This window comes from Mustela nigripes, chromosome 8 (assembly GCF_022355385.1).
Source record: "Mustela nigripes isolate SB6536 chromosome 8, MUSNIG.SB6536, whole genome shotgun sequence".
NCBI lineage: Eukaryota > Metazoa > Chordata > Mammalia > Carnivora > Mustelidae > Mustela > Mustela nigripes.
This window is the reverse complement of record NC_081564.1, coordinates 33,525,766-33,541,211: the sequence shown is the minus strand read 5'-3', so window position 1 is coordinate 33,541,211 and position 15,446 is coordinate 33,525,766. Positions and strand designations below refer to the sequence as shown.

General features: G+C 38.4%; 1 protein-coding gene across 1 annotated transcript; it reads right to left on the bottom strand.

Moving 5' to 3' along the window:
• Window positions 1–14,693: 14,693 nt before the first annotated feature.
• LOC132023892 (nucleolar protein 16-like) lies at window positions 14,694–15,146 on the bottom strand. Its single transcript, XM_059410015.1, has one exon. The coding sequence runs from the start codon at window positions 15,144–15,146 to the stop codon at window positions 14,694–14,696; it is 453 nt and encodes a 150-aa protein (XP_059265998.1).
• Between the last annotated feature and the right edge of the window lie 300 nt (window positions 15,147–15,446).

The window sequence follows — 15,446 nt, the reverse complement described above, 5'->3', positions numbered from 1 at the left end:
TTCCAAAATTTGCCTCACTAACATAAACTCAGATGCGGTGGAAAGGGTCAACCAGAAGGATCTAACGGAAGATTCTTATCTTTATAGCTCTTATTACTTAAGAAATTTGAAGGGTTTTAGAAGCTCTGTGCCAAGAATAGGGACAAAGATCAAATATATATTTCTTATTATAAATCACAACATCACAACCACAATTTGTTTATCCATTCACCTGTCGATGGACTTAGGACTATTTCCAATTTGAGGCAATTATCAATAAAGTGTTATAAGGGGCACCTGGGTGGCTCAGTCTGTTGAATATCTTGGTTTTCGCTCACGTCATGATCTCAGAGTCATGGGATCAGGCCCCAGGTGGGGCTCTGTGCTCAGTGGGAGGCTGCTTGAGATTCTTTCTACTCCCTCTCCCTCAGCAGCTCTCTACCTCTTGCACATTCTCTTTCTCTAAAATAAATTTAAAAATCTTTAAAAAAATACCAAAGTGCCATAAACGTATGTTTTCATTCCTTTTGGTGTTTAAGAATAAAATGTCTGTTTCATAAGATACATAAATGTTTATGTTTTTAAGAAACTGCAAAACTTTTCTCCCAAAGGGCTGTAACATTCTACATTCCCACCAGTAGTGTATGAGGGGTTCACCGCCCCTTGAAATGATCAGTCTTAATTTGAGTCAGTCTATTAGGTGAGTAGAGGTATCTTACCAGGGTTTTAATTTTCACTTCCCTAACATGTAATGATGTTACATATCTTTCAGTGTGAAAATTTGCTATTCAGATCTTCTTTGGTGAATGTTTATTCAGATCTTTTGCCCATTCTAAAATTGTTTGTTTTCTTATTATTGAGTTTTCAGAGTTCTTCATGTATGCTACATACGAGTCATTTATCAGATACATGATTTGCAAATATTTTCCCCCATTCTATGGCTTGTCTTTTCATTTGCTCCATAGTGTCTTTTGAAGAACAGAAGCTTTTAATTTTGAAAAAAAAATCAATTTTTCTTTAGTAGGCCATGCTTTTGGGGGTGGTATCACAAAACCTTCAATTAACCCAAGGGCACAAAAGTTTTCTTCTGTTTGTTTCTAGATGTTCAGTAATTTTAGCTTTTATATATAGGTCAAAGGCCTATTTTGAGTTCATTTTTGCATGTATGAACCATGCAAACATGCATGTATGTATGAAAAAAGCTCTTTTTTTCATATGAATATTCAACTGTTTCAATATCTATGACTTGTCTTGGTATCTTTGTCAAAAATCAAGTGTTCATATAAGTGTGGGTCTATTTCTGGACCCCCTCTTTTGTTCTACTGAGCTATGTGTCTATATGCCAATTCTATGCTGTTTGGATTACTGTAGCTATAAAAGAAGTCTTCAAGTCAAGTAGTGGTCAGCCTCCAACTTTCTTTTTCTTTTCCAAAGGTGTTTTGTCTATGTGGGTTCTTTGTGTTTCCATGTGAATTTTAGAATCATCTTGTCAATTTCCACAAAAAAGCCTGTTGAGATTTGGATTCAGATTATGTTAAAACTAGAAATCAATTTATGGAGGATTGACATCTTAACAATATTGAGTCAGTCAGCAAATAAAGTGTATGTCTCCTTTTATTTAGGTCTTATTTAATTTCCTTCAGCAATGTTTTATAGTTTTGTGTATAGGTCTTGCACATCTTTTGTCCAATTTATTCTTAAGAATTTCACAATTTTTGATGTTATTATAAATAATATATTTTTTAAATTATTTATTTATTTTTTTTTGAGAGAGAGAGAGAGCATAAGCAGGGGGAGTGGCAGGCAGAGAAAGAAGCAGTCTCCCCACTGAGCAAGCAGCCCCCCCCAATGCGGGGGGCTAGATTTGGAGCTTGATCCCAGAAGCCTGGGATTGTGGCCTGAACCGAAGTCAGACGCTTAACCAACTGAGTCACCCAGGTGCCCTTGGAATTGATTTTCTACTATTGATTTTGCATCTTGCAATCCTGATAAACATATTTACCAGTTTTAGTAGATTTCTTGTAATTTTCTAAACAGATGATCAAATCATCTGTAAAGAAAGAGTTTTACTTATTCCTTCTCAATCTGGCTATGCTTATTCTTATTTTATATTTTTCTTTTATCACACTGGCTTGAATCTCAATATGTTTGTTGAAAAAAAGTAGTAAGAGCATAAGTCCTTGTTTTGTCCTTAATCTTAGGCCAAAAGACTTCAGTCTTCCACCATTAAGTATGATGTTAGCTGTAAGTTTATGTAGATGTTTTTTTTTTCCCTTCTATTTCTAGTTTACCAAGAATTTGTTTTTTTCAGAAATGGATATGATATATTATTATTTGAAGGTGGACTATGATGAGATAAAAATATGGACTATGATTTGGCTATGTTTCTCAGGTTTTCCGTATTCTTAATGATTTTCTATTTAATTCTTCTACCACCAATTATTGAGGATTGTTGGAATCTCTGACTATAATTATAGGTTCATGTTTCCCCTTGCAATTCTGTCAGTTTCTTTTTCATGTATTTTTCAGCTCAGTTATTATGTGCCTAAACATTTAAGATTATTCTGGCCTCCTTATGAAATGACCCCTTTATCATTATGAAATGACCTTTTTTCACTGGTAATATTCTTTGCTCTAAATCTACTTTGATGTTGATATAGCCACTCTATCTTTTGATGAGCATACCATATATTTTTCCATTATTTTACTTTTAATGCTCTGTGTTTTTATATTTAAAGTGTGTTTGTGGGGGAACCTGGGTGGCTCAGTTGGTTAAGCATCTGCCTTCAGTTCAGGTCATGGTCTCAGGGTCCTGGGATTGAGTCCCATAGCGGGCTCCCTGCTCAGTGGAGAGTCTGCTTCTCTCTCACTCTCTGCCTCTCTCCCTTGTTTGTTCTCTCTCTCAAATAAGAAAATAAAATCTTTTTAAAAAAAGTGTGTTATGGGCAGCATGCAGCTGCATTTCATTTTTTTAATCCAACCTGAAAATTAGAGTGCCTTTTTTAAAAAAATTCTTTTGCCTTTCAGAGCTCTGTTTTTTCTTAATTTTTAAATTTTTTTATAAACATATAATGTATTATTAGCCCCAGGGGTACAGGTCTGTGAATTGCCAGGTTTATACACTTCACAGCTCTCACCATAGCACATACCCTCCCCAATGTCTATAACCCCACCATCCTCTCCCTCCCCCCCTCCCCCCAGCAACCCTCAGTTTACTTTGTAAGATTAAAAGTCTCTTATGGTTTGTCTCCCTCCCGATCCCATCTTGTTTCATTTATTCTTTTCCTACTCCCCAATCTCCCCAAGTTGCATCTCCATTTCCTCATATCAGGGAGATCATATGATAGTTGTCTTTCTCCGAGTGACTTATTTCCCTAAGCATAATACCCTCTAGTTCCATCCACATTGTTGCAAATGGCAAGATTTCATTTCTTTTGATGGCTGCATAGTATTCCATTGTGTGTATATATACAACATCATCTTTATCCATTCATTTGTTGGTAGACATCTAGGTTCTTTCCATAGTTTGGCTGTGGTGGACATTGCTGCTATAAATATTCGGGTGCACATGCCCCTTTGGATCACTACTTTTGTATCTTTAGAGTAAATACCCAGTAGTGCAATTGCTGGGTCATAGGGTAGCTCTACTTTTAACTTTTTGAGGAACCTCCATGCTGTTTTCCAGAGTGGTTGCACCAGCTTGCATTCCCACCAACAGTGTAGGAGGGTTCCCCTTTCTCCACATCCTCGCCAGCATCCGTCATTTCCTGACTTGTTAATTTTAGCCATTCTGACTGGTGTGAAGTGGTATCTCGTTGTGGTTTTGATTTGTATTTCTCTGATGCCGAGTGATATTTTCATGTTGGCCAACTGGATGTCTTCTTTGCAGAAATGTGTGTTCATATCCTCTGCCCATTTCTTGATTGGATTATTTGTTCTTTGGGTGTTGAGTTTGCTAAACTCTTTATAGATTTTGGATACTAGCCCTTTATCTGATATGTCTTTTGCAAATATCTTCTCCCATTCTGTCAGTTGTCTTTTGGTTTTGTTAACTGTTTCCTTTAGAGTGCCTTTTAATTAGAGTGTTTAGACCATTCACATTTATTGATTACTGAAATGCTTTAGTGAGATGTATTTTCTTGCTATTTGTTTTCTATATGACTCATTTTTCTGTGTTCCTTCCCCTTTCTCTTCTTTCCTTTGAATTAACTGAGTATTTTTTTTTTATCATTCCATCTTATACCTTTTCTTGACTTATTACCTGTAACTCTTGTATTATTTAAGTAATTGCTTTGGAGTTTATAGGATATGTTTTTAACTTATCACAATCTACCTTTAAGTGATATTATAACACTGGATGTATAGTATTATAATATTGTACTTCTATTTCTCCCTTCTCAACTTTTGTGCTGTTGTTATCACACATTTTGCTTTTATATATGTTATATTCTCTATAGCACACTGTTCCCATTTTTGTGCAGCCAATGATCTTTAAAATATATTTAAACAGTAAGAAAACATCAGAGATTTACCATATAATAAGCCATACCTGGTATTCTTCATTCCTTTATGTAGATCCAAATTTCTACTCGGCATCAGTTTGAGTTTTTTTTTTTAACCCTTAAAAAAATTATTATAAAAAATTTCAGAGTATAGAAAAATAGAGAGAACAGTATAGTGAATCCCCATATATCCATTACCCAGCTTCAGTGGTTACTAACATTTTGCTACCATTTATATTTTTAGTATGTTTAAGATATACATTAAAATAAGTAAAAAAATTATGAAAATAAAATACATATAAGCCATAATACAGAACTGTAGAGACAAGAATCTGGGTTGGGGCCTGGGAATCTGATTTTAACCAGCTTCTTGCCTAGCTGGTATCATTCACTGCCTGAATCCAGGGTCTTGAAACTTTTCTTGATCTAGCTTTTTTTGGGGGTGGGGACAAGGGGTTGTTTCAAGGCAGGAATATAAATCAGGTATCTGTTACTCCATTTTGGCCAGAAACAGAAATCTAGGACCCCCTTTTTAGTTTCTATATTTTTTTCTAAATCTAGTAAATGAAACTATATTAGATCTACATTCCAATAAGAAAATAAAAAAGCAAACATAGTGAACTTCCTTTATGTGTAAGTAGTGAAAGCATCTGGTCATACATATTATTTAAAGATATTAAAAGTCAAGTGCAAATGGCTGCCTCAGGTAAATTCTAACTTTTCCCAATAGGTTACACTCCATAGAAAGATCTGCCCAGTCAAAGTAAGAAAAGGGATGTAGTGATTAGCTAGAACATTCAGAAGAACATCCATAATTGTCCTAAATGTCCTTTTCACTTGTTATGTTCTCTCTCTTTCTCTTTCTCTTTCTCTTTCTCTCTCCTTCTCTCCGTCCTTCCATCCACCCCATACCCTGCCTCCCTCCCTCTAAAATTATAATATCTGGAACTGCCTTTAGAACAAAAAGGGGAACTAGTTGATGTGTTTATGTTAGTGGCTGAACATTTGGTTTTACATAAAGAGTACCTCTTTAAGTAAAATAATAAAATGAAAGAATAACATATTCAGCATTTCAAAAATGTTCCTGTTTAAAAACCCAAACAAAAGTCCCTGAACATTCAACTTTCATAGTTCTGTTTTCACCAGACACTGGAAAACATTGAAACCACACCAATCCCTCAGAAATGTGTTCCTAACCACAACTCCATGTAGGCAGACAAACAAAATTTAGGTCAGTTCCTGGAAAAGAAAGGCTTAGGAGTCCAATTTAACTATTTCATGTCTGTTCATTTGTTCTCTATCTGTTTCTCTTCTTCAGAGGTCATGAAGGCCGCATGTCACAATGTCAATTCTCTTCCTACCTCTGCTGATTGTACTTTTGAGTTCTCACTGGTCTGCCTGATTTCCTGAAGGTCTTAATCTGGCTCCTTATTCCTTCCCAACTACGTCCAGAAAAATTTGGTCTCCCTTGGTTCTTTCCACGATGACCCAATTCAAGCTGAGACAGAGCTGTTAAGTAGACAGACTGTTCCCTTCCCTTTGTGTTGTAGTTTGGGATTCCTCTCCTATTGTCTACATGTCTTGGTGCTCTCTGCTGTAAGTGCCCTATTCTAGAGGCTGATGCCCCATTCCAGCACAGTTAGCCTGCAGTGCAGGGGCAGTTGAGGTTTGTGTGTGAATATCACTTTAGTAGGTGGAGTTCAGGGATGGTGTGTTGGTCAGGACCTGCCACGTGGGTGGACCAGGCAGAGACACCCAGCAGCCTGTAGACCAAAAGAAGAAGTCCGATGTGCTGACAGAAGCAAAATGGAAGGTCCAGATGACGTTGCTCTTCAAGTTCATTCCCTTCCTGAGTCTTACATGTGTTTTCCGTTGGCTATCCTTGAAGCTGTTCAATTGATATCTCCCTCTAATTACCATTTTTTTCAGACCTAAGTGAGCTCCAAAGCTATCTCCTGTTACATGACACAAAACGGCTCCCAGATCTGTTTCACTCCAGTGAAATTTTTTAAAAAATTATGCTAATTCATTGGGGGACATGAATGATGTAGTGATTTTTCTATTTTGAAAGTTACGTGCTAGAAAGGTATTGTCCAATAGATATATAATGTGAACCACACATGTAATTTTAAATTATCTAGTAGCTATGTTTGAAAAAGTACAAAGAAACAGGTTAAATTAATTTTAATAATATATTTATTTAACCCACTATATCCAAGATATTATCATTTAACCTGCAATTGATAAAAAAGTTAATGAGATATTTTGAACTCCTTTTCTCATACCAAGTCCTCAAAATTTTGTGGATTGAATTTCATGCTTACAGCCCATCTCCGTTTTGATCAGCCACATTTCACACGCTCAACAACTGCACGTGGCTAGTGGTAATTGGACCACTCTGTTGGCTTTACCTAATGGGAATGGCTCTATGGATGGCTCAGTTGGTTAAGCATCTGACTCTTCATTTAGGCTCAGGTCATGATCTTGGGCTCATGAGATGGAGCCCGAAGTTGTACTCTACAGTCAGCATGGAGTTGGCTTGTCTCTCTCCTTCTGCTTCTCTACCCACTTGCATGCTCTTCTCAGGTAAAGATATAGATAAAATATTAATAAAATAAAATACCATAGTGAGCTCATAGACATTATTTCAGGGGAAGTGGGGCCCAAGGGTAACCTTCCTATGTACTACAGTGCAAAGGAATTCACCTCTACTCTTTCATAAGGTTAGCTGTCTAATGAGAGGGGACTTCCAAAACCAAGAAGGTAACAGGATAGCAAGGAGGGTGCTCCTTATTGAGTCAAAAATTTCCAATTGCATTTCTATTATTTAGGACTATGCTAAGACCTGAAGTTGTAAAAACAAACATTTTCTAGGTTCTTGGATATTACTGTCTCCTGAAGGAGAGATACATTTGTCAGAATAGTGCAGATATAAGTGCTCTGGAGGAAAGGAGGTCAGAGTGATGAGAGCAGATCCTGGGACTTGATCTAGGGTGGAGTTGGGGAAAGCTTCTTTCAGACAGGGATGTTTAAGCTGAGATCTGAAAGACGTGTAGGTGTTTACAGACCACAAAGTGAGGGAACCATCCCAGTAGAAGAGAAAGGATGTGCAAAGACAACAGGAGCATGGTATGCACTTTGGGGTAGGAGAGGACCTCTGGGATTGAAGTGTGGGATGGATGACGGTGGTGCAATGTGAGGCAGAGATTTAAGGCCAGATCTTACACGGTGTATTAGACCATGGTTACAAATATCAGTCTTTATCCTAAGAGCAATTGGAAATCATTGTTGGGTTTTAAGCAAGGGATAGGATGTAATTGAGTTTCAGTTTTGAAAAGTCATTCCAATTACTGTGTGGAAAGTATCCTGAGGAGGGCAAGAGGCGTCTGTGAGTAGATGGCTCAGGATGCTAGTGCAAGAATCCTAACAGGAGACCATGGTGGCCCACATCCCAGGAGAGACAATAGAGATGCAGAGAAGTGGACAACCTTGAAATATGTCTAGAAGGTAAAAGAGACAGATCTTTGTAGAGGGGATTAGGAAAAGCTTCCAAACATTGTGCAGGGACAAGAATAAAGGAGACCAGAGTTGGAGAGAGGATTATGTAGGGTTTAGATATCCTAAAGACATGTAAGGTAAAATCTCAGGTAGCTGGTCAGATAAAGGAATCTGGAGCTCAGAGGAAAGGTCAACACAGAAGATGATTTTTTTTTTTAATTACAAGTCTAGTTAGTTAACATACAGTGCAATATTAGTTTCTGGAGTAGAATTCCGTGATTCATCACTTATGTATAATACCAGGGCTTATCACAACAAGTGCCCTCCTTAATACCCATCAACTATCTAGTCCATTCCTCACTCACCTCCCTCCATCAACCCTTGATTTGTTCTCTATCATTAAGAATCTCTTATGGTTTGTTTCCCTCTCTCCTTTTTTCCCTTCCCCTCTTCCCATATGTTCATGTATTCTCTTTCTTAAATTTCACATATGAGTGAGATAGTGTGGTATTTGTCTGACTTATGTTACTTTGCATAACACTCTCTAGCTCCAACCACTTCATTGCAAATGGCAAGATTTCATTCTTTTTGATGGCTGTATAGCAATCTACACATTCAGTGCAATCCCTATGAAAATACAACCAGCATTTTTCACAGAGCTAAATATGTATGGAACCACAAAAGACCCCAAATAGCCAAAGCAATCGTGAAGACGAGAAACAAAACTGGAGGCATCAAGATTCTGGATTTGAAGCTGTCTTCATCAAGACAACATGGTACTGGCACAGCAACAGACATACAGATCAATGGAACAGAACAGAGAACCCAGAAATGGACCCACAACTATATGGTCACTTAATTCTCGACAAAGCAGGAAAGAATGTCCAATGGAAAAGACACAGTCTCTTCAACAAATGGTGTTGGGAAAACTGGACAACCACATGTAGAAGAATGAAACTGGATGGACCACTTTTTTACACCACACACAAAAATAGACTGAAAATGGGTGAAAGACCTAAATGTCAGATGCGAAACTATCAAAATCCTAGAGGAGGACACAGGCAGCAACCTCTTTGAGCTCAGCTGCAGCAACTTCTTGCTAGAAATATCGTCAAAGGCAAGGGAAACAAAGGCAAAAATGAGCTATTGGGAATTCATCAAGTTCAAAATGATTGGCACAGTGAAAAAAACAATCAACAAAACTAAAAGACAGCCCACAGAATAGAAGATATTTGCAAATGACATATCTGATAAAGGGTTACTATCCAAAATATAAAGAATTTACCAAGCTCAACACCCAAAGAACAAATAACCTAGTTAAGAAATGGGCAGAAGACACGAGTAGACACTTTTCCAAAGAAGACATCCAGATGGCCAGCAGACACATGATGAGATGCTCAACATCACTCAACATCAGGGAAATGCGAACCAAAACCAGGATGAGCTACTGCCTCACACCTGTCAGAATGGTTAAATTTACAACACAAAAAACAACAGGTGTTGGCAAGGGTGAGGAGAAAGGGGAACCTTCTTACATTGTTGGTGGGAATTCAAACTGGTGCCGCCACTCTGGAGAACAGTATGGAGGTTTCTCAAAAAGTTAAAAATAGAATGTTTTGCTACAATCCAGCAATTGCACAGGTTTTTACCCAAGGGATACGAAAGGGTACATACACTCCAAACTTATAGCAGCATAACCAAAAATAGTCAAACTTGGAGACAGCCCAAATATCCACTGATGAATGGGCAAAGAAGATGTGGTATGTGGAATTTTACTTGGCCACGAAGATGATTTTGAAATCATCTGTGCCTTCCTGGCCTTCACTTCCTCAGAGATGTCGTGCTTGATGTGACATACCTTTGCATATGTTATTCCATCTGTCCCCAATACTTCTCCCCTTCCCCTTTGCATAGTGACCGCCTACTTTTTCTTGATTCCAGATTAACTGTCACTTTCTCAGGGTTAACTTTCCTGACCCCCATGCCTATAATAACCCCCTACCCCAACAGCACCATATATCTATCTCACCTTTGTGGCACTTGGAGAAATTACCAATTGTGGTCTTACATTTATTTGCATTCTTTTTTGATTAACAACTGCTTCTGTCACTAGAATAGAAGACCAGAAAGAGGTCTTGTCGTGTCCTTTTCTTTCCTTTCCTCTCCTTCCCTTCCCTTTCCTTTTTTTCCCCTTTTCTTTTCTTCTCTTTTCTTTTTTCATTAGATTGGCTTTATTTCTTGGGGGGAAGTTTTATATTCATGGAAAAATTGAGCAGAAAGTGCAAAGAGCTCCTATACATACCTTGCTCCCCTCACCGTACACATGCTTCCCACTATCAATATCCTGCTCCTGAGTGGTGCCTTTGTTATAATCACTGAATGAACATCGTTATCCCCCAAAGTACATAGTTTGTATTAGGATTCACTCTAGGCATTGCCCATCTTTTGGGCTTAGACAATGTGTAATGACATGTATCCACGATTACAGTATCATACAGAATATCATGCAGAATAGTTTCACTGCCCTAAAAATCCTTTGTGCTCTATCTCACCCATTCATTCTTCTCTTTCCCCAACCCCTGGCAACCACTGATGTTTTCCATGTCATCATAGTTTTGTCTTTATCAGGATGTTATACAGTTGGCATTTTACAACGGGCAGACTTTTCATTTGGCTTTCTTCACTTAGCAACGTGTGTTTAAGATTCCTCCATGTTTCTTTATGGCTTGAGAGTGCATTTCTTTTTAGTGCTGAATAATATTCCATTGTCTGGATGTGCCAGAGATTACTTACATATTCACCTATTGCAGGACATCTTAGTTGCTTCCAAATTTTGACAAGTATGAATAAAATTGCTCTAAATACCCAGATTTTGTGTGGGTGTGTTTTCAGCTCCTCTGGGTAAATATTAAGGAGTGTAACTGCTGGATCATATGGTAAAAGAATGCTTTGTTTTTAAGATGTCACCAAACTGTTTTCCAAAGTGGCCGTCCCATTTTCTATTTTCACCAACAATGAATGAGAGTTCATCTTGTTTCACATCCTTGCCAGCATTTGGCATCGACAGTGCTTTGAATTTTGACTGCTATTTTTAGTAATATCTAATTACTTTAATTTGCAATTCCCTGATAATATATGATGTTGAGAATCTTTCCATATGTAGTCATCTTCTTAGGTGAGGTGTGTACATTTTTTAAAAAAGATTTTATTTATTTATTTGAGAGTGAGAGAGCACAAGTTGGGGGGAAGGGTGAGAGGTGGAGAGAGAAACAGACCCCTTACAGAGCAGGGAGCCAGACACGGGACTTGATCCCAGGACCCTGAGATCATGACCTAAACCAAAAGCAGATGCTTAACTGGCTGAGCCACCCAGGAGCCCTGAGTAAATGTACGTTAAATGAATAAAGAATGAAAGAAAATGACAGGTAATTCAAGCTGCAGATAAACATTAGTTATTGAAATAGTATGAGAATGAGATGAGAAGAGAATACTTAAGACCAAGATTTTGAGGATTTCCCTCATTTAATGGCTGGTAGAAAAGACTAATCAAACCATCATAAAACCTAATGAGAGAGGCTCAATCTCATCAGTCATTGGAGAAATTCAGGTTAAAACCACTATGAAATACTACTGCATATCAACCAGAATGGTTAAAATTCTTGGAAAAGAGAAACATCAAATATTGACAAGGATCTGGAGCAACCGGAATGCTCATACTCTGCAAGGGAACAGTAAATTCCAACAAACCACTTGGACAACTGTAGCCATCAGAATGCTCATACTCTACTGGGGAGCATGTAAATTCATGCAACCAACTCACAAAACCAATGGCATCAACCCAAACTGAATGTATTCATGTTTTATGATCTAGCAATTCCACAATTCCAGGGTAAGTACCCTACAGGATGATGCATAGGACTTTATGATTCTATTTACATTAAGTTCAACAGGCAAAACAAATCTATTGCATTAAAAGCCAGGATAGTCATTACCTTTGGAGAGAGGTAGTTACTTGGAGGAGGACCAAAATGGGGATGATTCTAAGGTTCTGGTATTTCCTGATCTGGGTGTTGGTTAGATGAGTGTGCTCAATGTGGGTGATTCACCAAAGTGTTCACTTTATGGTTTCTGAGCTTTTCTGTATGCACGTTTATACCCGAATACATTAAAAAATGCATTAAGAAAGAAAAAGATAAATCTGTTTGGAATCCTCCAAAAGGAAGTAGTAAAGCTCTTTTACCATCTCTTCAGTGCCTGAAAGAGTGAGTCTCTGGGCCATTATAAGAGCAAAGGAAACTGTTAATAAAAACATGTTAAACATTTAAAGTGCTGATGTTTTAACTTGGAACCTAATACTGTTATGAAGAAAAACTTAACTGATGGTCATAGGATGATAAAAATGTTTCAGAAATGGTCTAGGATATTTAATGGTCATGAGTGAAAACATTTGGTTTTCCAAGCTGGCTTCCACTGTTGGTTCTTATCAATGTAAACTTTACTAGCCAGGACAAGAACATATAAATGAGGTAATTTATTTGCCTGGACACTCACTCTGGGTTTTGTAAATTCGTTATTGTTGATGCATACTAAAGTCAGCTGAGCTTGAGGTAATTGCCCAGAAATGCTATGATGGTTTTTACCAGTTTTTAACCACTGAAACTGGGTTGAACATGGAAAGTCGTCCATTGACCTGGTTAGTTTCTCATAAACCCTCATTTACTCCCTGGAGGAGGGAGTAAAGGCCACTCAGTGATTGTTAGCACCTTGAATTGTGGAACTGGGGTAAAACAATCAAATCCTACACTATGAAGAAGGAATTTGATAGCGTTAAGAAAATCTCAGAATTCTGTTCAGAAGACATTGTACTTTAGTCCTGTTACTTACTGAATAACAGGATAATTAGTTAATGGATTAGTAAATGGATAATTACTAATTATACTTTCTGCAGCTCTGTATCCTCATCTGTCCATGGGGATGATTCACTGGTTTGCTGTGGGGGATAATGATCTCACATATTCGAAAGAATTTAGCATTGGTGCGTGCTCAATACCATTCTCCTTGTTTCTTTCATGATAACTGAGAAGTTAGGGGAAAAAACACATGTTACAATCTATATTTTTTTTAACAAATAAACTTTGTGTTAATAGAGTTGTTGAACGTACAGTGTTTTCCATAATGTAATCTAGTGAAAAGTGCTTCAGCCTCAGAGGACCTTGGTTCAAATCCTACTGGCCACTTGCTAAGTATACCACCTTTGATAAGTTAATTACAGTATGTGAAATTTAGTTTTCTCATTACAAAAGTGTTCCTAGTTTCCCTACAGACCATTGTGAGGGTTAATGGTGATGTATGTACTAGTCAGGGGTCTTGGTTTGCAAGTGAAACTGCACCTTGCCTAAACCACAACAGGGGATTTATTGGCTCTTGTTGCCAGGTTCAGGCAAAGCAGAGATGATCTGCTCTTGGGGATAACCACAACCTTGGACTCAGACATGCTAAATCTCTCTGTCTCTTTGGTCAATGTTGGCACTTCTAACTCTTCTAAAATACATACCAAGAAAGGGACCCAAATGATGCTCTCTAGGTTTAAAATCTTAATTGTAAATGCTCTCTCTTTTGAAAGTTTTCATGCCACCCGACTGTTTCCCAATGGTAAAGTTTGACCTCATGCAATCTCTCTTTTCCTCTACTATGGGTGTGGCATGGTCATCACAGTTCTTTCCCACCTCTCTGGAATGGGAGAAATGGAAGCAACTTTGAGCTTTCTTGGACTGACTTGGATGCAGCAGTTCTTTGTTCCCTAAGGGTGGGTTTTATGTCAAAAGATGCATTGCTGAGAGACTAAGCTAGGGGTACATTTGGGGTGTCTTGGTATTGGAGATTGACCACAATCCCAGTGCATTCAGTCATGCTCCCCACTCTTATTCAGATAAATCCAAGTAAACCTGTTCGTTTTTCTTTATGCACATGAGAAAAATATTTACATATGTATATATTTATCTATTATTTATAAATGCATAATGAATAGTTTTTTCCACAGGCTCATTATAATCCCCAAAACTCTTATTAATCTTTATTAACTCTTTATTTTAAAGATTTTATTTATTCGACAGAGAGAGACGCAGCAAGAGAGGGAACACAAGCAGGGGGAGTGGGAGAGGGAAAGGCAGGCTTCCCACTGAGCAGGGAGGCTGATGCAGGGCTCGATTCCAGGACCCTGAAATCATGATCTGAGCCAAAGGCAGACGCTTAACGACTGAGTCACCCAGGTGCCCCAACCTTTATTAACTCTTTATTATTCCTTATAGTATATAGCACAATATTTATTTATTTATTTATTTATTTATGAAATGGTCTTTTTATTATGTACAGACTATATGTAAACAAACCACTCATGCTGAAAACAATAGGTTCTGGCTTTTCTCAGGGCCCTCAGAAGCCTTTTGGAGACCGTTCCTTCCCTTCAGAAAGGGGAGTATGTGTGCGTGCGTGTGCATGTGTGTGTAACCTTCTGATTCCCTGGGGTTTGACCAGCCTCATTTAGCCACATCCCCCTCCTTGCCTTAACCCATGGCTTTGAGCTTCGCTGATCCAGGAGGAGACCTCAGCCTGGGGCAGGCATAAGCCAATCCCTCAACCTCCCTCTTACTCTTCTGCAAAGAATCAATGAAGGTTTGCCACTCCGTTGGGTAAAAATGCTTATAGACGTTGATCTTATTCCGAATCTGTTTGCAGGGTATGTGGATAGTAATTCTTCTCATCCTGGGCCATAGCCTTGTAGTTGTCTCCATGCTTCTCCACCATGTAGCACACATAGTCAATGAGTTCTCGAGAAAGTGTGTTTCCTTTCTTTTCTGAAAGGCTGGGTTCTGCCTCCAGGTCGTTTAGTACATAGGGCTTCCGCACAAGCTCCATAGACCTCTCCTCTACATCCACATCCATGGCCTTCACCTTTCTCTTACAGAGAGGAACCGCCTTGTTGGGGTCCATAGCCAACCCCATCTCGATCAGGTTCTGTTGCATGGATTTGGCGTGGTTCCAGGCATGTTGGATGTGGGAGCACTTGACCCATGACGCCGCTTTCCATCGAACATTCTGGTTCAGCCACTTCTGGTTAACATTGTAACTGAACTTCTGTCTCCTGGTCTTCCCCTTGGCTTTGGGCATTGCCTTGACCACCGAACCGGCCACTGTAAGTGGGTGGTTCTCACTCTCAGCTCCTCGTGTCACAGACTCTATAACATGATATTTAAAACACAAGCTTTGGATCTAGAAAAAGTATGGCTTTCAATCTTGGTTTTATCATTGACCAGATGATATTTCAGGCTAATCTCCCATTTAGGCTTGGTTTCCCTAAAAAATTATCTCAGACACTGTCTGATTTGTTCTAGGAGTCTTGTATTAATAACTGTAATCTACGTAGAGACATCTGAAGCATATAGACTTGCCAATTATTATTTTTTTTCA

Bases quoted from the DNA above. Each gene is read 5' to 3' on its own strand.
- LOC132023892 (XM_059410015.1), bottom strand. From the start codon at position 15,146: ATGCCCAAAGCCAAGGGGAAGACCAGGAGACAGAAGTTCAGTTACAAT.